This window comes from Mauremys reevesii, linkage group 13 (assembly GCF_016161935.1).
Source record: "Mauremys reevesii isolate NIE-2019 linkage group 13, ASM1616193v1, whole genome shotgun sequence".
NCBI lineage: Eukaryota > Metazoa > Chordata > Testudines > Geoemydidae > Mauremys > Mauremys reevesii.
In genome coordinates, this window is record NC_052635.1 from 36,191,082 (window position 1) to 36,218,441 (window position 27,360).

The window sequence follows — 27,360 nt, forward strand, 5'->3', positions numbered from 1 at the left end:
CTTATCTCAAATGCTGAGATCTTATCTATAAAGCGCACACAAGAGAGTCAAGGTCTATTTCCAGCTCTGCTACTGACTAGCATATGACCTTGGGCAAGTCACTTAACATATTAATGCTTCATTTTCCCTGTCTCTAAAATTCATTCCTATCCATTCTAAAGAATTATCATTCTTTGGATGAAGAGCACTATATATATACAAAGTGCAAAGAGTTACTACGCTATTCTAGTCTTCACTAAAGGTTGTGACCTCGTATGTATGATATGCAATAAGTAGCTAGTGCATAAAATGAGTGAGTTAGTATTTTATAAGCTTCATGTGAAATATGCCTAAAGAATTTCCTAAAACCATTCAATATCAGACACTGAGCTCCTAAAGCATGAAAGTCACTTATGCTCCAAATACATTTTTTACACTTGCAGCCAGCTGGTGTTCATCATCTAGACTAATGAAGCATGAATATAGCTGTCTTGCCTAAGTCTTTGGTAAAAATACAAATGAACTTAAGCTGTAGGTCAGACATTACCAATTTTGTCATGAAACAGATGCCACAGCTTTTACTAGTCTTCCAGAGATTGTTAGATTTCCCTGATAAGTAGGGGAGTCACACTACAAAGCAAGAATATTTGCTGCCTGATTCACACAACCATCAGAACATGATGCTGTCCTGCACCATTGATATTCCTAAGAGATTTCATTAAGGAAGAAATTGATATTCCCATTCAAACACTTGCCTTCCCCTGTGGGACATTGTTTGGTGTGCTCTGTAATCCAGCAGCCTCTTCCGCTGTGATGCCGGCGTCAGGAATTTCCGTAGTCTGGCTTTCCTCTTGGGTTTCGACTTGTGTCTTACTCTTTTCTTTCTCCTTCCCCTTTTCCAGTTTGAAGAGTCTGTCAAAGAAAGTCACTTGTTTTGCCTTTGATGAGGCTTCATCCTCTGTCTCGGGTGATGCTAATGCTATTAGTTCAGTGTCACTAAGTTCTGCTGCAGAAGGGGCCTGGCTTAGGTTTTTATCAGACCCGTCCTCCAGCACAGCTGTTGCGGGACTATCTACTTTCTCACTTGATGCTTTGTTCACTTCAGGCATCTCTGAACTGACATCAAGCTTAGCTGATCCAACCGATGAGTCTGTAGCTTGCTCTTCAGTACGTCCTGGTACAGGCCGTGAAAAAGCAAAGACAAAACGAGATTTTGCAGCTGGCACGGGTTTCTTGGCCTCAGTCCCAAGATTTTTTCCATTTGCATCAGAAGTGGAGCTTATCTCTATTGTCTTCTGGGAAGAAACGGCCACATTATTCTGTTCAACACTTGTCCTTGCATCCACTGCAAATAGAAACATAAAACAGTAATTATCCAACAAAGCAGGGAAGTTATCCTATTAATCGTGGTGGTCTAGAACTTTAATAAACTCATTCTAAAATGCAATGCCTGCGTGAAGACAATATATACTGCAATGTGTTAAGTAAATGTGGTGTTCTTTGGTACAAAATGTGAGCTTCTGCTTAGCTTTGAGGCCTGATTCTCTGAGTTTTTGATGTTCTCTGTTCTCACTGAAGTCAGTGGGAGTTGTGGTGCTCAGCACCAGCCCAGGATCAAGCACATTATTTCTTTTCTCAGACTTATACTCTAACTAGAAAAAAGACTATCAAGGGGAGGGGGTAGAAAGTATTTCTATCTCCATTTTACAGATGGGAAACTGAGGCACAGTGAGATGGGAGAGGAAGAATGGCCCAGTGATTAGGGCACTAGCCTAGAACTTGGAAGACCCAACTTCAATGCCTTATTCTGCCACAGACTTCCCATGTGATCCCTTGGGCAAGTCACTTAGCCTCTCTGCCAGTTGGGCACCCTCTACATTTTTGCTTTATTTATATCATGGCAGCACCCAAAGATCCCACTCAGAACAGGATCACGTTGTGCTAGGTGCCATGAAAACATGCTTTGCTGTAAAATTTGCTAAAATGCCCATTTTAACAGAGAAACGTTAAAAAAATTCAAATGTCCAATTTCAAATGTCAAATTTTAAAAATTTCACTTAAAATGGGCCAAATTTTGCTTTGAAATGGGCTCATTCTTAGGGAAAGCACCCATTTTTTTTAGCCAAAACCCCATGCAAAATTACCAGTTTTTCAGTAAAATGGACTGTTGTCTAGTTGGCAATGAACTGTGAAAAAACAATCCTCAAATTTCACCTTGTTTAGCATTTTGCCTTTAAGTTTTTGTACACTTCAGATGAAATGCTTGAAAGGCAACAGTACTAGCGGGTATCACCTAAGAAGCAGTGGCATAATGAAGCAGTTCACGTTCAGTGACATGGATGAGATGATGGCTACCTAGAATATTTCATTTTGATCCTTTCCCATTGCGCACTAAGGACATCATAGTCCTTGAAGATCAACAGGATGGCTCTGCTGAGATTTTTCTTGATAGGGCACAAGAGAAATCCTACCTATGGCAGCATGCACAGTGTAGCTAAGATGAATATATTATTTATATTGTGGTAGTGTTTAGGAGCTCAGTTGTGGATTGATACCCCATTGTGCTAGGTGATGTACAGATATAAAATAAAGACAGCAAAGAGTCCTGTGGCACCTTATAGACTAACAGACGTTTTGGAGCATGAGCTTTTGTGGGTGAATACCCACTGCATCGGATGCATGTAGTGGAAATTTCTAGGGGCAGATATATATATGCAAGCAAGCCCCTGGAAATTTCCACTACATGCATCCGATGAAGTGGGTATTCACCCACGAAAGCTCATGCTCCAGAACGTCTGTTAGTCTATAAGGTGCCACAGGACTCTCTGCTGCTTTTACAGATCCAGACTAACACAGCTACCCCTCTGAGAATAAAGACAGAACAACGAGGAGTCCTTGTGGCACCTTAGAGACTAATAAATGTATTTGGGCATAAGCTTTTGTGGTCTAGAACTCAATTCCTCAGATGCATGGAGTGGAAAATACAGTAGTAGGCATATTTAAACACAGTACATGAAAAGATGGGAGTTGCCTTAGTAGGTGGAGGGTCAGTCTAATGAGACAATTTAATTATGAGTAGAATTCCAAGGGAGGAAAAATCACTTTTGTAGTGGTAATGAGGCTGGCCCATTTCAAACTGTTGACAAGAAGAGAGGGTTCGCAGGTCCGTACACAACAAGTAAATCAAATTTACACTCTGGTCATAAAGTTAACTCTTTGGGTAATTAGTTTAGACACCAGACACTGCTGTCTCCATTCCACTACTGCCTACCAACAAGCAGCAGGTGGGAACCTTCTATAAACTGGAGTGACAAGAAAAACACAGAGCTTTAGGAGTCAGCTGATATGCCAGGGTGAATGTAAATTGAATTTGCTGAAAGGCTTGCCAGCAGGGAAGGAAATAGCCGATGAAAACGGAGGGGTGTGACAATGAGATTCATCACCAAGGCAAGGTTCTTACCAGATGCCAAAAGGGCCTGTTCATTTAGTTTCTCTACTTTTACCACTTTCATTCTGGTATTTTCCTCCTCCTTCCTCATGTGGGTGTGGGTGGGTGTGTTTCAATAGCTTGTGATTTATAGTTTGTCAATAAACAGATTTTTTCCTTTTCCAGCTCTGTACTTTAAAGGGTAAATTGTCTCACATTTTAGGCCCTTCCTGTTACTGCTTATGTAAGAAAATAACTTATTCTGGCAACAATTTTGTTAGCCTTTAATAAAACAATATTATCTAATTGCTTCTGCAATATTGAGTGTGCATCTGTTTGAGCATTGGTGATGCAAAGAGAAGTTTGCATACAATTATTCAGTAGCCACTCCCCTGATCAATTAAGGTCTACTAACTATTGATCTCCCTCTCTAAGCTTACATGGCCAGATTGTTAAATGTATTTAGGTGCCTAAAGATGCAGATAGGCACCTACTGAGATTTTTAAAGGTGCCTGGTGTAGTTCCTGAACTTCCTCAGGAGTTTTGCCTGAGAAGGGACTGCAGTATCTGGCCTTCACTTAATAATTTAGAGAAAGAAAACTTGAGAAGGAATTTCAGGAACTCAGATAGGGATGTGGAAGACAACTCAGAAAAAAAGAACAAAAAGGTAAATGGACACTCTCTTTCTTTAAGTTAATAACAAGGACAAGAAAAGTCCACTGGAAATAAAGAAGCTGATATCATAAAAGATTCTGTGTTTCTGTTATGTGTCATAGACAAGCACTTTTTAGGAAAAAAAATATTTTAGTACACAAAATAGGAAGACAATCTTGTTAAATGCTCATTTTTTAGAGCACAGCTTGTGAAGCCAAGAAAATACGTATGTCTCTAATTACCATGGAAGGAATGAAAGGCCTGGAAAGTATCATGGACTTTGTATTAAATTTGTATTAATTTAATACAATTAAATTCTGCTCATTCTGCTCATTCACCGGGCAAAAGCAGGTCGTGCCACCAAAAAGAAGAGCAGTTGCACTGGGTGAGCTTGGAGTTTTTCATGTCTTGAAGGGAAGGTTGAGAATAGCCACATATACCACTCCTACAGCCAACCAATCAACATGAAAAATCTAGTTTAAATCCATAAATACAAAGACATTCCAAGCTGAATCTTCTACTCTTTAATAGCCCCCGGTCATTTGGGTCATCTGGGACTAGACTAACAGATGATCACAAATGAGTTTTATTTGACAAGTGACTATGAATTTATAATTTTGGTAAACAGACTAGATGAATTGCCAACTAAAGCAAGTACAAGACTACTGCTGGTTGAAGTTTTTACAGAGTGGTTTCCATCACAAATTGCAGTTTTGTTGCAATCAAGATGGTTTGGGGGAACCTGTTGATTTCAACAAAATATTCACAATGAAAAGTCTAACAGTTGAATTTCAACTTTCTTGTTTAGTTTCAATAATGTCAAAATGTTTCATTTTTACTTTCTCATTTTGATTAATTTTGTTTCAACTTGTATATTATAGTAAAATATTAAATATAACATAATATTTTAAAAATGTTTTAATATCAAAGTCTAAATAAGCTGACTATATGTTATCAAAATGAAACACTGCAATGGTGTCAAATAAAAAAAAGATATTTTTTTTCTATTGGAAATTTCCAGAATTTGGCTTTTTGTTCTGATTCTGAATGAATGTTTTGTAAATGTCTTAATTTTCCAAAGAATGGACATTTTGGGTTCCAACTAGCTCTACAGGACATGATAGCCATAAAAATGAACTGAGACCCCATGAAAGGTTTCATAGTCTATTATCAGCAATGCATACTAATCAAGACATGTAAACTCCTCGGAAGAGGGACCTTGTCTTATTATCAAAGCACTTTCAGGTGCTGTATTACAATGACTACAGTAAAGCTATATTATGCTGGTTACTAACATCAATGGAATAATCATTGTCTCCAAGAAGCAAGTGACAAATAAACTATATTTACACATAGGAATAGATGAACAGGAAAGCAGCATTACCCTCCACACCCAGCCTGACTCATAGAAGACCTACTTTCTTACTATGTCCACATACAAACTAAGGGTTTTTTTTTTGTTTGCTTTTGTTTTGTTTTTTTAAAGGGTCCTTAACCTAGCACTTTACTTTGCAATTAAATGTGAAGTTAGGATGCAAAATTGACTGTGGGAACAAATCCAATTAATTACCTCATTTCTGAGTGCAATCAGGTAGTGTAATGTATAAATACTAACATTTACCCTCACATTTCAATGCACATTTGCATTTTGCAGATGCAAAAATATGGTCACAAAATTAGAGAGCATCTTCACAAATGTAGTGCGAAGTTTCCATTTTCACTGAATCCTCTTTGTGACTGTCTTAGCTAAACTAAGGCTGATCCCAGTAAATTCAAAGGGAATTGAATTGGATACCAAGTAGCACAATAGCTCCCTTTCAGCATCTCCCAGCAGTTCTCTTCTCTCTCAAATGCCATTCGCATTCAAGCCCTCCATTCTTGGTCTCTCAAGGTGCATTTGCTAGCATCCTATTTCTCTAGCATCTATGGTCCCAGGACAATGATAATACCTAGCTCTTATATAGCACTTTTTATCAGTAGTTCTCAAAGTGCTTTACAAAGGAGGTCAGTATCATTATCCCTATTTTACAGAAGAGAAAACAGACACAGAGAGGGGAAGTGACTTTCCTAAGGTCACTCAGTAGGCCAGTAGAAGAGCTGGGAACAGAACCGGGTCTCCCCAACCCCAGTCCAGTGCTCCACGTACACTTATTCTCTTCAGCACAATCCCTCTGAGTAAAATCACTCCTTATCACCTAGTGGCTGAAATCAATATACAGTAATCTACAGCACTGTAAATACCAACTAATGTTTATTGCAGTTCACTGTACAACATATCTTGTACTTTTTGCAAGTACTTAACAAAAGAACCTAATGCCATAAGAAATTTGCAGGGTTTGTTTTTTTTTGTTACTCTTAAAACCCCAGTTCAGCAAGGCATTTAAGCATGTGTCGAACTTTAAGCACACACACACACACTTAACTTAGTAAGTCCAGTTAAATCAAGGTCAAAAGGACAACGGTAATTTTAAAACTTTTTTTCTAGGTCTGAAGAAAGAACAAAGACTAAGTCTAACCTTGGTACTGAGAAGACTGAAAGAGAAGAGAAGAGCAGCATGCTGGCTGGTGTTAGTCTTCAACTTTAACTTTAATTTATAACAAAAAAACAAAATATAATAAATAAAAAAAAATAAAAAAAAAAAGAGTAATAATACTATTTTATATTTCCATAACCCTTTTCATCCAAAGATCACTCCACATTTTGCAGTTCCAGTATTCTTTTCTCTCCATTTTACAGAAAAAAAAAAAAAAAAAAAAAAACAAAACAATAGTGCATCAGCGGAAAGCAGAATCAAATAATATAGGTCTCTTGATCATAGATGTTGTGTTTTGTGTCTTTATATTTATATGTATTATAGTATATAATAAGAAATATATGCCTCATCTCACTATTATATTGATATAGCTCTAAGGACTTAAGGGGATACTCTTTAAACCAGTCTAGTTCCTGATCCTGATCTCTCTTCTGCACTGCCCTCCCAGACTGGGGTTTAAATAAAAAAAGTATGAAAAAAAAAAAAAAGGGGGGTCAAAAAAATAAATTCTTCTCTTTCTTTTATTTTTTTTTTTTTTTTTTTATTTTTTTATAAACACATTTTTTTTTTCTGTGATCATGTATCATTTCATCTGAGCTGAAGCCAGGCCAAATGAACACCACACAGATAAAAAAAAAAAAAAAAAAAATAGCAGTGTGATCAGAACTTTCAGGGGGGGGCTCCATTAGGAGGGAGTAGAATAGATGAAACCCTGTGTTTTTCTGTTTTGTGCTGAATGCTGCAGATGGAATTACAGGAAAATGAATTATCTCCTATTGGAGGGGGAGGGGAGAGAGAGGAGGGAGAGAAGAGAAAGAGAAGAAATTATTTTTCAAGTTTTTTTTTTTTTTGAGATGAATGGAAAATACGTGACACAGAAGTGCAGAAGTAAAAAAAAACAACACACAAAGAAAAAAATAAAATAAAATGTACATAAACATAATTCACTGAAACTGAACATTCGAGACAACCTACAACCACAGGAGGGGGTCAGTTCAGTGCTTCATTTCCTCGAGCAGCAGATGAATGACATTTTCTGTTTTTTCAGCATTCACATTACACTGATAGATCTTAAGCAATTGTTTTTCAAGCACCATGATGAGTTAAAAACCAGGCATTCATTGAAAAATCATGGCACCTAGTGTGCTTGTCATTGTCATGTTTCTTTTAGGCATGAGGCATGTTTTCTGCTCTGGACTGGATTTCTGGGATTTTACGGACATTTTTTGCAACTCCAACACCTGCAATGAAGTAATGTGGCCATGAAGGAAGGGATGCAAAACCCAGAACCCAGGGAAGAAAATGAAACAGGACAGGCCCCGCACATCACTACAGCATAAGCACACTGGCACACTGCTAATCTACTGGCAGCACTAACTGCGCGCATGCAGCACTGGCACTTTAATGAGTGCGCAGCTTTCAGCAGAGAGCTCTTTAAGCCTCCACCTCCATGAGAGCACACCACTCCTAGCTGCCAGCTGAGCCAGCATGCTGTCAGCCCCAGCATCAGTGCACTGCTGCACTGTTTACACTAGTATGAGAGCGCTGAACTTGTTGGGGCCTGCGGAAAGTTTTTTCACACCCGGGTTAGGCAAGCCTGCTGCTAGAAGTGCCCTCAGTGTAGCTCAGTGTAGCAGCTAGCATACTGTCATATACAGTTGCTTGGGCCTGAGCTTTGCTGCAGTTGAGAGAGAGAGAGAGAGCAGCCAGAGAGAGAGTTGAGAAAATGCTGCCACTGCACCGAGAGCTCACACAGCCAGCTCTGGCACCAGCTCCAGCAGCAACAGCACAGCAGACACCACAATAGCAATTGCAGCAGCTATTTGTGCATGCAAGCATGTGTGGGGTGGGGTGGTGTTGGGGATGTGGGGTGTGTGGGTGGAGTGTGTGTGTGTGGGGGAGAGAGTGTGGAGTGAGGTGTTTTGTTGTTTGGGAGGCAGAGAGCAGCAGAGCAGCCCGCAGCAGACAGCTCAAAGCAAGCAGCATTCCTTTCTCCAAAAGCATTCAGCATCCAGTTGTCCCGGAGCAAATAAGCATCCAGTTGTCAGAAAATTCCTTTCATAGCAATATCCAGCGCAATCCGCATTCCGACAGCAATCCTTTTCAAAAGTGATTATTTGACACAAGTTTTGAAAAGGACCTATGGACATTTCCAAGAGCTCATCATGGTGCAGATGCTCCAGTGGGCGCACAACGGTGCTGCAGTGGGGCGCAAGCAGCAGTTAGCAAATTTGCCGCCATGGAGTGGTGGGCCGTACATAGCGCGCCATGCCCGGCCAGTAGTGCGCCCAGGGTGCCCTTTGCCAGTATGTGCGCAGAGCTAGCCGCCTCCTTTATTGCAAGTAGTGTGAGTGTTATTGTTTTTAATGAGTGTAACAAATGAGAGTTACTGAATCTGGCCCTAAAATAATGTAAGTAGACCCCATCATAAGCAGACAAAACATAAGCAGACATATGATGAAGACAACAAAATGAGATTTTGCAAAGCAAGAGATTTGGCAAAGGCAATTGAGCAGGCAAGATAAGCAGGGCTCAGATAAGCAGGCAAAAGATATAAGCCTAAAGGGAGCAGATAACTATGTGATAGCTGTTTATGGGCCAGGGGTTAGGATGGGGGGGATGGGGGGGTGGGTCTGGCTTACTGGCTGGCTAACTTGGCCCAGGGGGGCCAGGGAGGAGGAGGGCCAGTTAATGAGAGGAGAGATGGAGAGATGGATGGATGGGGATATGAGATGGATGAGAGAGAGGCCTGTAGCAAGCCCAGGATAGTGGTGCAACTGGGAGGTGTGAGGCTGGGTGTGACTGAAGGCTGACCACTCCCTGGGAGAAAGCAGGTGTGTCTGGGGTGTACTAGGCAAGTAGCCTAGGAGCTAGGGAGAGAGAAGAGGAGGGTAGCAGAGAAAAACCCAGGAAGGAGGGAGGAGGGGAAAATTGAGAAAGGAAGAAGCAGAGGAGAGGAGGGGGAAGAGCTGAGCTTGCAGAGTGAGGGAGGGGGCTGAGGTTGGGAAGAAGAGGGTGGCAGGGCCCTGGGGACTATTGGGGAAGTGACACATACCAGGCAGTGTGCAGTGGAGTGCCTGGGAGGTGGGTGGGGAGAGATGAAAGTGGAGGGGGAGGGAGGGCTGGGTGACCTAGCTGGAGTGAGGAAGAAGTCTTTGACTGGCTTCTGCAACTTCTGGGCTACTGGAAGGAGGGGGGACAACAACAGGAAATTAACTGCCTAATGCTCAGTGGACCAGCTTCTAGGAATGCTCACCTTTAGAGCTGAGAATCCTCTAATGTAGAGCGTTTTAGAGCAAAACTTAATGTTTGCCTCAGTTTGCCAGTAAGAGTCATTCAGGATTCAACTATGGGAGTAAAGTTCTTCTCCAGTCTTCCATTGAAAATCAGTCACATGTTTACATAAGTCACTCACTTTTCATAGTAGTCTTTTGTTAAAAGTAAAAAGTAGTAGTAAATCTGAAAAAAAAACTGGAATAATACAAACACTCTACACTGAAACACATGATGGGATTACACTAACTGGTAGGGTATCTTTTAATGTAACACATTTGCCTTTTTTTTGGCCCTTTGTTAGTGGCTTTTAATTTTTCTTCTTTCTCCATGTGTGCCTCTCTCTCTTCCCATCTCTCTCCCCACCTCCTTTTCTCCATTTCTTTAATCCCAACCTTTACCTTTTAGATCCACATTTCTCCAGGTCTGGTGAGCTATATGTAACATCATGACTCTGTGACCTAGTCTTGCAAACACTTATTCTACTGTTCTTGCTAAAAATTATTTAGTCTAAAACTGTCTAAGCAAACACTTATTCTAGTGACATCTGCAAGAAAACAGTACTTGTGTAGTCTGCCAGGGTGAAAAAAACTTGTGTTGTAGTTCCACACAAGCAAAGAAAAACAAGCAGGTGTGTGCTCCAAGTGTGGGTGCACAAAAAGCAGCCTCGCGCAGCAGCGGGCCGCCCCACAGCCTCTCCAGGACAGGGAGGCGTTAGCACTCACGCCATGGGAGGTCACGGACCAGCCAGCGGGAGAGCGCCTCTTGCGCACACGGCTGCGCTTTGAAGTGCAAGTGTAGCCATGGCCTTAGAGACTAACAAATTTATTTGAGCATAAGCCCACAAAAGCTTATGCTCAAATAAATTTGTTAGTCTCTAAGGTGCCACAAGTACTCCTGTTCTTTGTTCTAGTGAGACATCCCTATTTGCACAATTTGTCCATTGACTTCAATATGACTACTCGCATCACTAGGGGACTGGACCCTTAGGTGGTGACCTCTTCAGCACAGAGACCTTGTCTTTGTACATGGCTTGAAGAAGAGCTCTGGGTAGCTCGAAAGCTTATCTTCCTCACCAACGGAAGTTAGTCCAATAAGAGATATTACCTCACTCACCTTGTCTCTCTTACGTGGTTGCAAAACGTACCAATGATGGTAGGATAAGAAGTTCATTGTTTTAGATATTGCAACTTTCCTACAATTCAAAAACATCCGTATGTTCTTAAACGAAATTTTGCATGTCAGCCTAAAATGTGGTTTGATTATTTAGTTCAAAATATGTCGGGGAGGGAAAGGGGGGTTGTGTGGCTATTTTGGATACAAGCACATGACAAACAACGTAGACATTTTGTTTAGAAATGTAATTACAGCACTGCAGTTGCATTATCTGGTTCCTAGGTGTCCACTGAAAATCAGAGAGAGACCAGAGTTTAAAGGCTGTGATGAGGCCATTATGGACTCCAGAAAACATTCTACATTTTAAGTCTATTAGTGTTGACTAGCATGATGGGCTGTAATAGCCTTGAATGAGTCACTACTGTGTTTCTGGTGAATAATACACATTTTAAAGGACTCTAAATATGTAGTCATACAAGCAGGATTTTTTCTATTTTAAATTTTCACCTTTTCATTTAATTTTCAGTGTATCTAATCACTGTGTGTGAATTTCTTCTCACAGATATTTAAAATGTCATTGTTATTGTATTAAAAGTGCTATACATTTAAGAGTCCCCCACCGCTGTATGTATTTACATATGCAGAGTTGTTGGTCCCAAGATATTAGAGAGATAAGGTGGGTGAAGTAATATCTTTTATTAGACCAATTTCTGTTGTGAGGGACAAGTTTCCATAGACCCACAGAAGAGCTCTGTGTAAGCTTGAAAACTTGCCTCTCTCACCAACAGAAATTGGTCCAATAAAGATATTACCTCACCCACTTTGTATGTATTTACATGGCACACCCCAATTGTTTGCAAAGGGAAGTTATGATCTGACTAAAAGGGCATCTATTTTCAAAGATATTAGAGCCTCACTTATGAGCATAGTAAATTTGTTTTCTCCCTTTTAAAACTAATATTCTTTAAAGAATTTCAGAGGGGTGGCCGTGTTAGTCTGTTTCAGCAAAAACAACGAGGAGTCTTGTGGTACCTTAAATTTGTTAGTCTTTAAGGTGCCACAAGACTCCTCGTTGTTGTTTTTTTTAAGAATTAAATTCTCATTGAGAAATCTATGTTATAGGGCAGTGTTTCCCAAACTTGTTCCGCCGCTCGTGCAGGGAAAGCCCCTGGCGGGCCGGGCTGGTTTGTTTACCTGTCCCGTCCACAGGTCCGGCCGATCGTGGCTCCCACTAGCCACGGTTCGCTGCTCCAGGCCAATGGGAGCTGCTGGAAGTGGTGGCCAGTACGTCCCTCGGCCCGCGCCGCTTCCAGCAGCTCCCATTGGCCTGGAGCAGCAAACCACGGCCACTGGGAGCCAGGATCTGTCGAACCTGCAGACACAGCAGGTAAACAAACCGGCCCAGCCCGCCAGGGGCTTTCCCTGCACAAGCAGTGGAACAAGTTTGGGAACCGCTGTTATAGGGCAAAGTTTCAAACTGGTGGTGGCTGGATGACTTTGCTCCATGACTGTTACTTACTTTAGAATTAACTAGCCAAATCAACACTTGCTTCTTTACAATGTACACCTGAGGAGTTTTATTTCATTTTCTTGTTTTCGTGAATTTAACAAATGAGCTGCTTTCATCCTGCCCCACCCCAAATGCAGTGCTCTTTACCGACTATATGCAACCAGCACTCTTGATATGTAACCATTTTGGGGTTGCAATGTTGTAACTATTTGACCACTCAGCAGCAGCATTTTACAGGACAAGCAGAGAAGACTGCCATTTGTTATAGTTACCAGGCTAATTGCACTTCTGACCCCCTCCTGGTCTCTTTGAATGTACCCCCTCAGGTGTAGGGCCTTGAGCTGTTACTTCTTGGATGGGGGGAGGGTGGGAAGAACTGTATGTTACTCCTAATCTCAGACCAGTCCTTGGGTGGCGGTGGCCTGTATATGAACTGTGGTTACTTCAGCAGATCTGAATTAGGTTCAGTACATGCAGTTCTGTTCTCTCCAGTAGCAATGAAAGTCACAAGGCAGCCTTCTTAAAACAAAGTATTTAGAACAAAAGCATTTCAGAGATTTTAAAACACTGAACCAACCATCTTCCTGGTAAGTCTAAGCTTCCCAAAGACTGCCCCTGCCCCAAGCCCCTGAGACTGCTTGGGTCTGGGTTGCATAGTCTGTTCCTTTAAGTCACTAACCATTTCACTCAGTCTGCATAAGGGAGAGGTCTTTACAACTGCTCAGTCTTTTGATCACCCCATCCAGGAGTCAAATCACTTAATTGTTTAGTGTCTCTTTGCTCTCTAGGCTCCTAGACTTGGAAAACAGCTGTGTAACTTTGGGCTGAAGCCTGGGCCACTGACCAGCAATTTCCCCTGAAATGTTTGTTGGGAGGTTGCTTATTGAGCACCATGTGTTACTTTCCTTTTGTTTTTCCAACAGTCCCCTGTTAAACTAGATCAATATGTTCATGCAGAAAAGCTTTACAATCCAATATAACTGTACTGTAACTTTACCTCTGCCTTCAGCTACCGGAGCAGTATACCTAGGGAGGCAGCCACCGATCCGCCCACACTGATGAGTAGCAGATGGCAATGGAGCCTTCCAAATAATGTTATTCCCTTTGGTTGTATCACAGGAGTAGTTTAACTATCTGGATTACTTTTGTTATATTAGCAGATGGGTATGTGAAGTCTACCTATTTACCAAATATACTGTTAAATACAAACAACTTTCACATGGTAAGGGTGTTGTTGGAAAGCACAGTAAGAAATTAACAAGATAAAGATTTGGACCTGGTAGAGATGATGTATAATTGTTGGCGGGGGCGCAATTGAAAAGTTCTGGTGGTGTGCACCGGGGTTAACAGGCTATTTAAGATTTATTACAGCTAAACAGTATGGAATTGAGGCTCTGCACCATAATGCAGCTGAACATTCTCTTATTGTTCCAGAACAAAGTTCAAAGGCCAGATATTTCTATTGGCTGTAATGTACTGGTAGTTTTCACTTACTAATAAAGTTCTAGATAAGACTGGAAACAACATTTAATAGCTGATATGTGTAATGTCCCAGGCAGGAGAAACACTAGTAACATTCACTCTGCTGTATCTGTATAAGATGTGAATTGAAACAATAAGGCTACCAACCAGTGCTTTCTCAGCACGTAGCAGGATGCTTGACAAGGCTTCAAAAATAACAGGTGGGAAGAGAAATTAAACAGTTTCCAAAAGGAAAGCAAAGAGACATTTAAAAGCTGTGGTTGGCAGCACGGAACAACCGTGCCTGAGCACTTGCGGCCAAAGTTTCAAAACAGCTCATGGCCAGATTTTCAAATGTTCTGCACCCAGAACTGGGGCCAAACTTTCAAACAAGATCAGCTCTCATTTAGACATCTAGATAAGGGCCAGCTTATGACAGTGCTCAGCACTCATAAGGTGCCATTGTGATCTTTACAGACAGATTTTCAAAAGAGCGCAGCACCCAGCATTCTCCCCCCCACCCCGCCAACGTGCTGAGCTCTTTTGAAAATCTGTCCCCTATTGTTGGTGCTGAGCACTTTTGAAAATTGTGGCCTTACTCATCTTTATTGGGATTCTTTAGGAGTTAAAAGGGTCTGATCCTTCACCTGTTGAAACTGATGGGAAGCTCTCATTACCTTGAGTGAAACTGACCTAAATGGCTTCTCTTTGAGAAAATGCACGTTCCCACCACCCACACATCGCTGGGTTCTTTTCAGGCTGGTATTCACAAAGCTGCCTAAGGATTCTGGATGTCCAATTCCTATTAGAATGAATGGGAACTTGATATCCGGATCATCAAGGCAGCTCTGAAAAATCCCTGCCTTAAACCATACCATACTTCTAATTTTTCTAACACAGGAGTTCTCAAACTGGGGGTTGGGACCCCTCGGGGGGTTGTGAGGTTATTACATGGGGGGTCACGAGCTGTCAGCCTCCACCCCAAACCCTGCTTTGCCTCCAGCATTTATAATGGTGTTAAATATATTAAAAAGTGTTTTTTAATGTATAAGGAGGGTCGCACACAGAGGCTTGCTGTATGAAAGGGGTCACCAGTACAAAAGTCTGAGAACCCCTGTTCTAATGCATCAGACATTTAGGCTACTGCCTTGCAATTGTCTCTAGATAGATCCCTGACATCAGTGAGGCTCTATGTTAGGTCAGGGATCCATCTAGATGAGATTCATTGCAGGATTGGGGCCTTCGGGGACAATTGGGAGTATACGGTCACTATTTCATTTCTCATTTGTTTTCTCTGTGTCTCATAGCTATACACTAAAGATGTATCAGAGACACATGATGAAATGCAAAACTACCTGCACATCAAGATTTACGTATTTCTTCTGGTAATTGATTCTATGGAGCAAAAGTGGGGCAGTAAAATCAGTCTTGTTTCTAAGTGAAAATGGGCCCTTTTCTTTGAGTGATTAATCTGAAAAGTAAAATTAAACAATATAGACAGGTCAGGGGGCTGGGTTACATGATGTTTGTCTTCAGTTAAATAAGTCTTGATCTTGCAGTATAGATGGGATTGAGCCTGTGTGTAACCATATTCCTAAATTGAAAATCTAAGAAAAAGCATGTTTTTTGGTACTAAAATACCCATTTTGTTGAAATTGCAAGTTTAATTAAATTTGGGGGGGAGGAGGGATGTAAAACTGACATAAAACATCAATAAGGCTCAGAGCAAAAGGTTTATATTAGGTTATTTTTTTAAAAAAACCACAAAGTTTGTAGGCACATTACATACACTCATACATTAACTCACCAAGAATCAAAAATAAAAAAAAATATGGGAAATCATTAAATTCAAAATCATGGAGCAATCTTCCCTTGCTCTGGAAAAATAACTTCTGATTATAAGTACAATTCCCTGCTTCATAAATTTCACCATGCCTTTGGCTGATACCTTAACTAACTGCCTGCCAGCTCATCACACAGACACAGGGCCGCCCAGAGGATTCCGGGGGCCTGGGTTCTTCGGCAGCGGGGGGCCCTTCCGTTCCGGGACCCGCCGCCAAAATGCCCCAAAGACCCGTGGCGGGGGCCCCGCCGCCGCCGAAGCGGGACCCACCGCCGAAGTGCAGCCCGGTCTTCGGCGGTAATTTGGCAGAGGGGGGCCCTCACCGCGGGTCTTCGGGGCACTTCGGCGGCGGGTCCCGGAACGGAAGGGCCCCCCCGACGCCAAATTACCACCGAAGACCAAGCTGAACTTCGGCGGCGGGTCCCGCTTCGGCGGTAATTCGCCAGTGGGGGGTCCTTCCGCCCCGGAGTGGAAGGACCCCCCGCCGGCGAAGACCAGGAGCGGAAGAAGCTCCTGGGCCCGGCCCCGCAAGAGTTTTCCGGCCCTGCCGGAGCGAGTGAAGGACCCTGATCCAGGGGCCCCAAAAAAACTCTTGTGGGGGCCCCTGTGGGGCCCGGGGCCTGGGGCAAATTGCCTCTCTTGCCCCCCCCCCCCCGGGCGGCCCTGCACAGACATATTTGGAGAAAAGCTGCATGTTGGTAACAATGGGAGGTGCGTGTATGTGTGAGAGACATAAACAAAGTCGATTCATATTTACACCAGTGGGGATCTAGCTTTCTTAGCAAACGAGAGGTGTGCGTATGCAATTTTGAAAACAGTCCATGCATGTATCAGTAACTAATCAAAGCTCCATTTTCCCCTCCTTGGCAATAACTCACATAAGGGAGAGGAAACCAGCCAAGTTTTTTACATTCTTGCACTGGGGATTTGAACCTCTGTGGAGTAAGGTAGGAGTTCCACTGACATACAGGTAGGTGGCTCATTGCTTTTGCTCTACTGTTGAGCCCCATGGACAGGAGTCTTTGTGGACTGGTCATGAAGGTATATGGGGAGCACACACTGACCAGTGGGTTCCCTCCCCATCCCTCAACACACACTCATGTGCATCTCTCTCTCTCTCTCTCTCTTTTTTTCTGACAGTATAGTTTGGAAAACAGAAAGGAAAAGGCAGCTATATGTGAGCTGAACCAAGTCAAATAGTATTAATCATTCAAGTATTGAGCTAACACCCACAATTTATACATGATATTGACATATGTTCTATGTACAAAAAGACAAGGCTCCACCTATGTACCGTAGTTATACACAAAATAGTAGACTCATATCCAGAGCAGACTATTACAGTCAAACAGGTCAGGGGGCTGGATTACATTATGATAGTCCCCAGATACAGGTAAAATGATTTAGTTGGTGTTGGTCTTGCTTTGAGCAGGGGATTGGACTAGACAACCTCCTGAGGTCTCTTCCAACCCTAATAGTCTATGATTCTATGTAAACAGGCTTTGGTCTTGCAGTGTAAATGTGACTGAATCCTTGGTTAACCATATTTCCAAACCATGCTACAGTCCTGATGGTCACAGATGTAGTTATGCTGTGTTGTTATAACTGTGTTGGTTCCAGGATATTAGAGAAACAAGGTGGGTGAGGTAATATCTTTTATCGGACCAACTCAAAATATATTGCCTCCCCCCACCTGGTCTCTCACATACGTAGTTATGTAAATTATGATTTCACGTATGTGTACTGTACCTTTAAAGTTCTAGACATTTAATGAAAGCAGCTGCCATTTTATGTTGTGTTCAGGAGCAGCCTGTTATAGAGGAAAGACACAAACTGTGTTGTCCTGGAGAATTTACTTTATTTAATAACTAAGTGTATGGGTGATCTCTGTAAATAAAAAACACTGCTAAAGTGCCAGTCAGTGGCACAATTCAGGATCATAGTTAGGTGACCTCTACATGGCAAAACAGATCCATGTCTTAATCAGGTCTGGGGGACAGTCATGTTATTACTACTTTCCCCAACACATTCTGTGTCTGTACTGTAGATAGCATCAAAAACAATCAATTTACTAGTTTATTGGCCTTTTACCCACTAACATCTCCTGTGTTAAGGGTGTTAGGACTTGTAAACATCTTGCCTCAACTTATTGCTTGTACTAATATACAAATGTAAAAGAAAGGAGGTTCTAATAGTTTCTCCACACAAATAACTAATAATTTTTTCTAGTCAAAACAATATCCCAAGAATAACCAAGAACATAATCAGGAATCAGAAAATGAGTCATGAATGTTTAGTAGGATATGAGCATATGCAACATTCTTACCATGACACTTACTAAAATTGTTATAAATCAAGCCAGAGACATAGATTAATAAAAATGCGTATTGGATGTGTTTTCTGTATGGAACAAAAAAGTCAGGGCTCTGGAAGCTCACTTCTAAGCCTGAGTTTGCACATTCCCACCCCTTGTATTTTAGTGGTGATTTTTTTGCAATCAGTGTGCTGATTTTTCTCCAATTAACTAAACTTTTTATTCGCTTCTTGAGCTCTGACTTTTGTGATCCAGACAGAAAACTCATCCAACGTGTGAGATTGTACTTGATTTTAGCCAAAAGTTGAGAGGAGATGATAAAAGGGAATGTTTACATGTTTTTTACTGAAATCCCTAAGGAACAGTCATTTGGGTTCTAAACTTTCCTTTCATTTAACACCACATTATTTTGGGACCTTGTAATAGAGTTCTGGCCAGGAGGTCCTGAGCCAGGACCCTGTTAGCCCAGCTCCAAATAAGAAGCATTAATTGGGGCTGGCTGAGTATGCCACACCTAATTGCTAGAAGAGAAGGACCTGCGGGCCTCATTAGCCAGGGGCTATATAGGGCTGCAGGAAGGAAGTGGAGAGGGGAAAAGACTGGAGGAGCCGAAGGCTGTGTATCCCCCCTGGTTGCTGGTTTGGTGTGGACTGTAACTAGAAGGTGGTGGAAACTGACACCGAAAATAAAAAGCACTGGTGATTGCACTCAGAAGAGTTCTCTGGCTGATTTGTTGTGAGGGCAAGCATAGGCCTTGTTACAGACCTAAATCATTTATGTATACTAATAACCTCATGTTTTGGTAGCTGTGCAATACCATGTACCTTGCCCTCCCTTACATCCCAGTCTTGTTAGCAATCTAGAAATATGTCTTAAATCCTGAAACTTTAACAATGTGTGTGGATGTTGGTAGACCAGAATATAGTCATTCTGAGCAGAATAAGGTCCAGACCACTGAAGCTAGGTTGATTTATACTAGCTGAAGATCTGGCATGACACTTTGCCCTCCCCCATCTGATTTCTTTGCCTTGATCTTACATGCACTCTTAATGAAGATCAAAATAATCAACCTGTATAACTCATTAGCAAACAAGTCAATATTGTCACAGGGCTGCAATATTTTTTCAGCTCATTTCACTGGCCTCTCTCAATATCACATGCATCCGACGAAGTGGGTATTCACCCACGAAAGCTCATGCTCCAATACCTCTGTTAGTCTATAAGGTGTCACAGGACTCTTTGCTTCTTTTATCAATATCAGGTGCATCCTAACTTTCAAGGTTTTGCATGATTCTGCCACACCTATGTTGATACTACCATTAGAGTTCAGCTGGCAATTTTAGAATAAACTTTTAAATTTGAGGCATTTTATTGGCATTGTTTTTATTTATTAAAAAAAGGCTCATCATACATTTACAGTCATTGTAACATGCATATAAAGATGTATTATATATATGTTACAATGACTGTAAATGTGTGATGAACCAATTCTTGAGCAGCCCTGAGCACCTGCAACCTCCACTGAAGAATACTTTTGGCAGAGTGGCACAGGGACACAGATTAGCCAAACATTTTATTTCCTGTAGGTCTGATTCTGTTAGAAATGGTGGGATAGGCACACTTGAAACACCCTAACATGTTTCTAACCCATGCAATCCCCATTCTTCCAACCCAGCTGGGGTTGGGGTGTCTATCCCACACAAGGGCCTGAGTAGGAAAAAAGGGCCAATTAACCCCATGATAGGCTGCAGCTGGAGGAGAGTCAGGACTAACAAGGCCTAATGGCTGATGAAGCTGAGCTGGGCTAAGTACAAAGAGGAAGTTGGTAGTAGGAGGAGACTGTAGGGAGGAACTCTGGAGAGAAGGGGAATTGGAAAGAGAAGAGGAGGGAGGAGTCCTAGAGAATGTAAGCCCTGGCATCCTGCCTGTGAATGCAAACTCTCTAGCCACAGGGAGTAGAGAAAGCTCCAATAGTAGCCTGAGGGGCTGAAGAAAGGTAGGATGGAGCCCAGGGAAAGAGCAACAGAGTGTGAGATTGCATACATTGTGGTGGCTAGACATAGGGTCCCTGAGATGGAACCTGGAGTGAAGGATAGGCCCAGTTCCCCTACCAGCTAGTGGGGAAGTGGCACATTCTGGGCAGTAGAACAGAAGACTGCTGGTTGTCCAGTGGGACATTGAGACCTGGGAAAGGGAGAACTATAGTGACCTGGCAGGAGTGCCAAGCCATGAAGCAGGCGCCATCTAGTCTGGAAAGTGAGAGAGAGACACACCACATGGCAAGCAACCAAAGGAGAAGGCATCAGACTTGTCGAGAGCTAGTCTCCAGACGGGTCCCTAGGAGGCACTCCAGCAGTGAGTAGTAAACCTCCTGACACTATCTGCCATCTATTCTCCTGCCTCCCCTTTCTAATGATCAGTTTCAATGCCAGTGACCCATGCATTCCCCACACGGCATGAGAGCACAATGAAATCACTTGGTAACTCTACACCGGGTATCACTGTTGCTTGCAGGAAGCTTTTGCTCCCATCAACATGTTACGTGTTCTCCTCCATTCCATTTGGTGACACATCTTCCCATCATGTACCCACAATCTCAGAGCATCTCTAAGGGGTGGATTCATCCCTTCACTGGCATGGGTGCAAGCACTGGGACAGAGAAAAGGCAGTTTGGGCCTCTCTTTCAGAGCTTGCAAGGGTGGGTGGAGCCTGCGGGGCTGCCCTCACTTGTGCCCCTTGCTGCCATGACACTTATGGGGCTATGCAGGAGCACAAAATACTTGGGAAGTAAGATGTCCCAGCCACACTGCTTCCCACCCTTAATTCATTTCCTTCCTTGTTTGCCCCACCTACACCAACTCCAGTCCATCCTCAGTCCACCCCCCGCACCTTGAGCTCAGGCAAAGACAGAGTGTCCCTGTGCCAAGTCTTCACACCCATGCTTAACCCCTTTGTGCCAGCCTGGGACAATGATTAATCAGGTCCTAAATATTCAGTCTACCATATAGCTCATTATAGTTTAGGTGGAATTTGCAGCTGCAAACACCTAATCTGATTAAACAAACAGCTTAATGAGAGTATTTGAATTAGCTGCTCTTTGCTATCTAATCTTCGTGAAAGGCCTAAGCTTTGAAAACCACAAGCGCTGGTTCACAAGTCTGAGCTCACACACGAGTTAATCTTTTCATCTGACACTAAACGTTGCTTCTTATTGCTTCAGCTTTAACCTTGTATCTTCCTAGCTGCTAGCAAAAGCAGAGTGGATGTGACAGTACATACCTTTATCGTTTTCAGAAGAAACAGTCTGTACAACTTGAATTGTGACAGGTCCATTTTTAGCACCGGTAGGTGGTTCAGACACAACCTGAAACATCAGATAATATATTATTCAGCTGCATGCCTTACAATAAACATTTGAATTCATTTGCACACACCAGTGTAGCAGAAGATACCTGGTAAAAATATTTAAAGTGTTTAAGTGACTTCGAAGCCTAAGTCCCATTTTCAAATTGACTTAGAACCTTAGAAACTGAGTGGAGCAATGCTTAAATATCTTTAGAAATCTGGGTTTTCATACCTAAGGCCCAGATCTTAAGGCATTTAGGCACTTAAATCAATGGAATATATTGCTTTGCTGTTCCCATCAAAGGGGACAGGAGTGAAATTCTGGTCTCAATTAAGTCAATAGGGACAAGATTGCACATCAAGATTCTGGTGTCCGTGCAGCCTTTCCTCCCACACTATGCACATGAGAACAGGTATCCAGAATCCAGCCCTTAATATAGGAAGGTTGTATACAATAAGGATGGGATTTTCAAAAGTAGAAAAGGGAGTTAGGCAACCAAATTCTTGTCTATTCTTAAGGTAACAGTAGCCAAGGAATGTTACAATGAAGATTTCTTGGTTACCTGATAATTCTCTGTTGTGCACACATTATCTTGGTCTTCAGCTTCTTCTTGAACAGTCAAATTATTTCCCATATTTGCTGTGCTATGGAGAAAAACAGTTTATTAATACAATGTTGATGCATGCCTGTGAAGGAATCTATCAAATTAAGAGAAGGCAAGTGACCACAGGTTTTCACAGGCACCTTAGAATTCCCAGAAAGTCCCATCTGTTTTGCAGAAAGTTGCTTCTTTATTACATCACTGTCTCTTTGATGCTACAGGCCTCATTACTTGGATACAGCCGCCCCTACTGACAACTGCTCACCAAAAAAGGGGCAGATTCACATACATTTCTGGCTTCTTCACAAAGTTTAGTTGCAGCTGACACATGGGTTGCTTGTTAAGACTAGATGAACTGTTAAGATGTGTGAAACGAGCACAGAGCCTGTGTCTGCTAGCTGGAAAGAAGGCATAAGGCATGCAGGGAATTGCTCATTATTAAGACAAGAGGCAAAACACCACGAGTACACTAGTACTGAAACAACCAGGGGGTGGGAGAAATTATCCCAGCAGCTTTCACACAAAGGGCAATTAGAAGGGGAAAAAAGCATGCATCTTGGCTCTTGTCAGAGGAATGGTGTGTGCAGTACGGCAAATCCTACAGGAGATGTTCTTCCCCCATTCCTCCCGGACAGCCTCACATGCCTTGCCAATGGCATATAGAGGGTATAAAGGCACCAGACGGTGTCGAGGAGAGAATTCCCCTGGCACAAGAGCAGTGTAGACATGTGGGGGTCATGTCCAGGTGGGGTATTTTAGTTAGGTAATAAGTTTAATTCATTAAGGACCTGATCCAACACCTATAGAAGTCAATGAAGAGACTCCTATTGACTTCACTGGGCTTTAGGTCAGGCCTTAGATGAGTGGGTTAGGCATAGGCAATAAGTTTGAGTTAATCAGCGAGGTCTCTCTTTGACTGCGTTATATCATCTGAACTCTGTAAGCTATTCAGAGCAGCTTGCTTAGCACAATGGACCCAAAACAAAACCCACTGAAATCAATAGAAAGGACCCTATTGCCTTTCAAGGGCTTGGGGTCAGGGCCTATATGCTGCCTATGCTAAATAAAGAAAAAGAAAAGAGTCTGGACCAGACCTTAAAACAGGAAACTCTCGAGTATTTTGAGACTGTTCAGTTCTACAGTCATTGGCCAACTTCGTAGTTCATTCCACTTCATCCCATTCCATCTATTGAATGATGGTATCTGAGTGCCGCACAGAAGTAAACAAAGCACTCTTAGGCCCAAATTGTCAAACAGTGCAGGCAGTTCCATGTCTCCCTCTTTGAAAATGTGGGATCCAGTTTATTATTTTAGTTAGCCAGTAAGAACCAAATGTTGCTCTCACTTCCTCCCACATGACCCTGATCATGTTGCATAGATATATGTCTGAGGAGAGATTTTTCTAGGTGTTTTAATTAGACCATTATTCAATATTCAAGAGGGAGGAAATCCAGGGTTGTTAAACCTTGTTGGTCAGCCTTTGGGTCTGCAAAACTTGTTCAGAAAAAGGTCTCCCTGTAGCTGAAGCCACCAAGGTTGGCGGTTCAAATAATTGGTTACAGTTAGGTCCCAAATTCTGCTTAGAGAGGCCAAAACCAGGGGTAGTTTTGCTAAACCTCATCAAGTAGGGTTTTTTTCCCCAGGGATAGTTCAGAACTGGTTCCTTTTGTATTCAAACTCCCAAATTTGGTGAGATTATGTGTGAGCCTCTCTTTCGCATCCTGTGCTTTGTTAAAGGCCTGATACTGGACTGAAGTGAACATTGAAATAATCCCATTGATTTCAGTCCATAATCACAGCTGATATATTTACTTCAATCACAGTACCTGTGTGAGTACAGATTGTAGCACGGAGCCCTGACTTCAGGCTGCAGAGAAGTTTTACAAGAGGTTTATCTTTTCAGCTGATATTTCAACTATATAGCAGAACTTTTGACTTATTGTGGAAAACAGCCAACATTTCCCCATGGATGTATAATGGCCCCTTGTCCTTGCTGTGTAGTTCTGTTGTCTAGCAACAAAGTAGCAGGCTATCTGGAGATAAAAAGTGGTTTCAAATCCTACTGCTTAATCTCAGTGGGGAAATTCAGGGTCTAGTTGAATCTGAAGAATTTATTTCTGTTATCCATGCACAATGTCACCAGGCTTACCTGCTCACACAAGCAGATGATACAATTTACACAGTGTAAGCAATATTTGCAAACTGTGTGTGCCACTTCCCTCGTATGTGTTAGGTGTAACATATGTGCATTTTTGAAAGAAAAAGAACACAGTATCTAGTTATTTTCACAAGAGTCTGGGGTCTGACTGTAATCTCACTTGCACCAGTTTGATATCAGTACAACTCTAATGATTTCAATTGCATCTGAGTGGCATATTACTGAGATCAGAATCTGGTCTCAGAACGTTACGTTCCTACATAGAATTAAATTTATAAATTTGATTGAAAAAATATAATTCCAGCTGAAATAAAACATCTTTTGTTATTAATCATGTATATTACTTTAGTGCCTCAGGGCCAACCCAAAATGGGGCCCCGTTGTGACAGGCAATCAAAATAACTGAAATTCAAGAAATCCTCAGAGCTGCCTTTCTCATGGAAACCCAAAAGAGGTAAAAGCTCATTTGAAAGCTGCTTTTGATAAAAGGCTGGGATTAACTTGTTACCTCATTGGCTTGGATGATATTGAAAATACTCACACAAAAAGCCAGAGAAAATTCCATCATGTGAGTGTTTGTGATATTATCCATTCAGACTTACCTCAGGTCACAGCAATTGGTCATTATTATGCATTACCAATGGCTGCTCTACAATCTAAACGGAAATGTGGTTACTGAAAAAAAATTAAGTAATGAGTCTCTTGCAATTACTATCTGGGTACAAAATGACATTGCCTGGAGTCAAGACATGACTCTGATTCTCCAATATTGCTTTAACACCCCCCGCCCCAACAAAACATACATGTTGCTGATATTCAAGAAAAAGTGATATTCAAGCGAAAGGTCACTGCCACCTCTAGACAAAGCTAAGCATCAGTAAAAATGATTATATTAAACACATATGCATATAACTATGCTAAACCAGCATCACTTACATTTGCCACAACAGTCTGGTACAGACTTGTGGTTGCCTCTCTCCTGTAATCTTGCCATTATGTTTTGATATCACTGTAGCAAAGATTGGTATGACAGATTTTCAGCACCCACATTTGGAGCCAGATTTTCAAAATGAAATGGCCAAGTTATTTTGGTTTTTTTTCCCCTCAGAAGTGCTCAGCATCCAGCAGCTTCCATTTTTAGGACTTTTGTTCATCATAGCAAACCTACTTGTCCAGCTTCGAAGCCTACATACTGCCCACTGACTTCACTCTAGATTGCCAAACAGCAGCATACAACTAGGTTGCCAGCCCCAGAAGATGCGACAGCCCCAAGATGCATGCTGTCAAACTCAAGGTTTCACAAAGAGCTGCTGTATTTTTTCAAATATCCAAATATTTCCATCACCTGGCAGGGTTAGTTGCCTCCAGGAGGTTGGTTAGGTCTATTATCAAAATAGTTAAGTCAGCTGTGCAATTCAAACCAAAGCTGAATTTCTCCAGGTGCAGTGTGACTAGGCTCAGGGCCCCATTTAGGGACGATTTCTCTTCTCCTAATCTATTTCCCAAGGAAAGCGCTTGTTTGGCAGGATCTTTTTGCACACATCTAGTCAGAATGGATAACATCTTCCCAGGAGGCTATTTCAGCTCGGATGACAGAAGCAGAACTCAGTTTAAGGCAGACCCTCTCATTTTTAAGGCCGGTTAGCAAAAGAGCTGAAGCCCAGCTCCGTTAACAAAATGTGAGTGCATAATATGTGCACAAGTAATTGGTGCAAACCGTGACTGACTGCCGACTTGGCTGGTTAGCAGTCCAAGCGGCCATTTGTGCATTCAAATACGTTATTTGCACATGCAATTTCAGTAAATGCACAAATTAGGTATGAAAATGCACACACTAGTTTACATGTGCCTATGAGGGAAAACCTCACAATGGCAATTAGGAGCATTATGAATCCCTGCTTCCCTCAGGATGGGCTGAGCCTGTCCGCTGAGCACCATGTAATACGCAGTTGGGCCAGTCTGCTATTGCAGCACGTTACCTAAAATCTCAGTATAATCCCATATAAAGACATTAAGGTGGAACCCCTCTTTCTCCAGGCCAGCGGTATGGTGATTTGATGGGTTGCTGGGTGGAGGATGTGTGCACGGCTGCATTGTTTGCTATATTTGTTCTCCGGACTTTACTCTCCAAGGCTGTCATGCCAGTTCCTTTCAGCACCAGCAAACTTACTTAGACCAGCATTTTTGAAGTTGGGTTGCCCAAAGTTAGGCTCCAGAATCCATTTAGACACCTACATAAAAAGGTCATCTAAATGCATGAGTTTCAAAGGTGCTGAGCAGCTGCAATTCATAGTGATTTAAGTGAATTGAAAGTGCTCAGTACCATTCAGGGACTTTAAGCAGAGTATAGGTGAGGTTTTGGTGCTGAATTAACTGAATGCCTGAAGCCTCAGATGTTCTTTACTTTAACTTCTATGATCATCTGTAAGTTTTCTTTTAAGCAGAATCTGATCTTGTCAGTCACTGTCTGAGAGCCGTTCTCTAACTATGGACACTTCTTCTCTCAGAGCTCCCAGCTGGGTTCTTCTCATGTCTTCAATCAGATTTCACATTTTACAGGTGCATCACTTTCTGTTTATTATATATTATAGTTATTTCTACTGTGGTAGCACCTAAGACCCCCCAGTCATGGACCAGGACCACATTGTGCTAGGCACTGTACAAATACAGAACAAAAAGATGGTCCCTGCCCCAAAGAGCTCGCACCTTTTAGATACAGGCATGCAGGCAAAGCATGATTCCACATGAGATTTGCTAGCAAACTTCTCCCAGACCTAGGTTGTTGTGGGGGTGACTGTTGATTTTTTTGTAGAGAGAGACACCATCATGGGAATCAAGTTGTAGAATAAAGTCCTTGCCATAGTGTGGAGGGAGTATAAAGGTAAATTTGCCATCAGCCTGGAGGTTTCTTTTAAGAGGATACAGATTTTTATAGCGAGTTGCAACTGTAGCCTTGCAGGAGGATCAGTCAAACCTGGAGGATAGGAATGCAGTCTAACCGGATTTAAAAGGAAAGCACGCTATTAATAATCCAAGTCAGACACAACTCACAAACAGTTCCTCTTCTGAACTGTTTTTCACCTCTTCTACTGGGAATAGAGAAAAGAAATCCCAAAAGAAATATGTTTTTTTTTCTTTTAACCA

At 42.0% G+C, this 27,360-nt stretch overlaps 1 protein-coding gene across 6 annotated transcripts in view; it reads right to left on the bottom strand.

Moving 5' to 3' along the window:
• The window catches only part of BCAS1 (brain enriched myelin associated protein 1), a 92,635-nt gene that overhangs the window by 63,899 nt on the left and 1,376 nt on the right, over positions 1–27,360 (bottom strand). For all 6 annotated transcript variants that reach the window (XM_039498451.1, XM_039498455.1, XM_039498449.1 and 3 more), the window contains exons 2-4: positions 22,020–22,101; positions 21,391–21,475; positions 735–1,324 (exon numbers count right to left, since the gene is read on the bottom strand). In XM_039498451.1, the coding sequence (XP_039354385.1) occupies positions 735–1,324; positions 21,391–21,475; positions 22,020–22,091 (747 nt within the window). In that variant the 5' untranslated portion in view covers positions 22,092–22,101. The remainder of the gene's footprint in view (positions 1–734; positions 1,325–21,390; positions 21,476–22,019; positions 22,102–27,360) is intronic.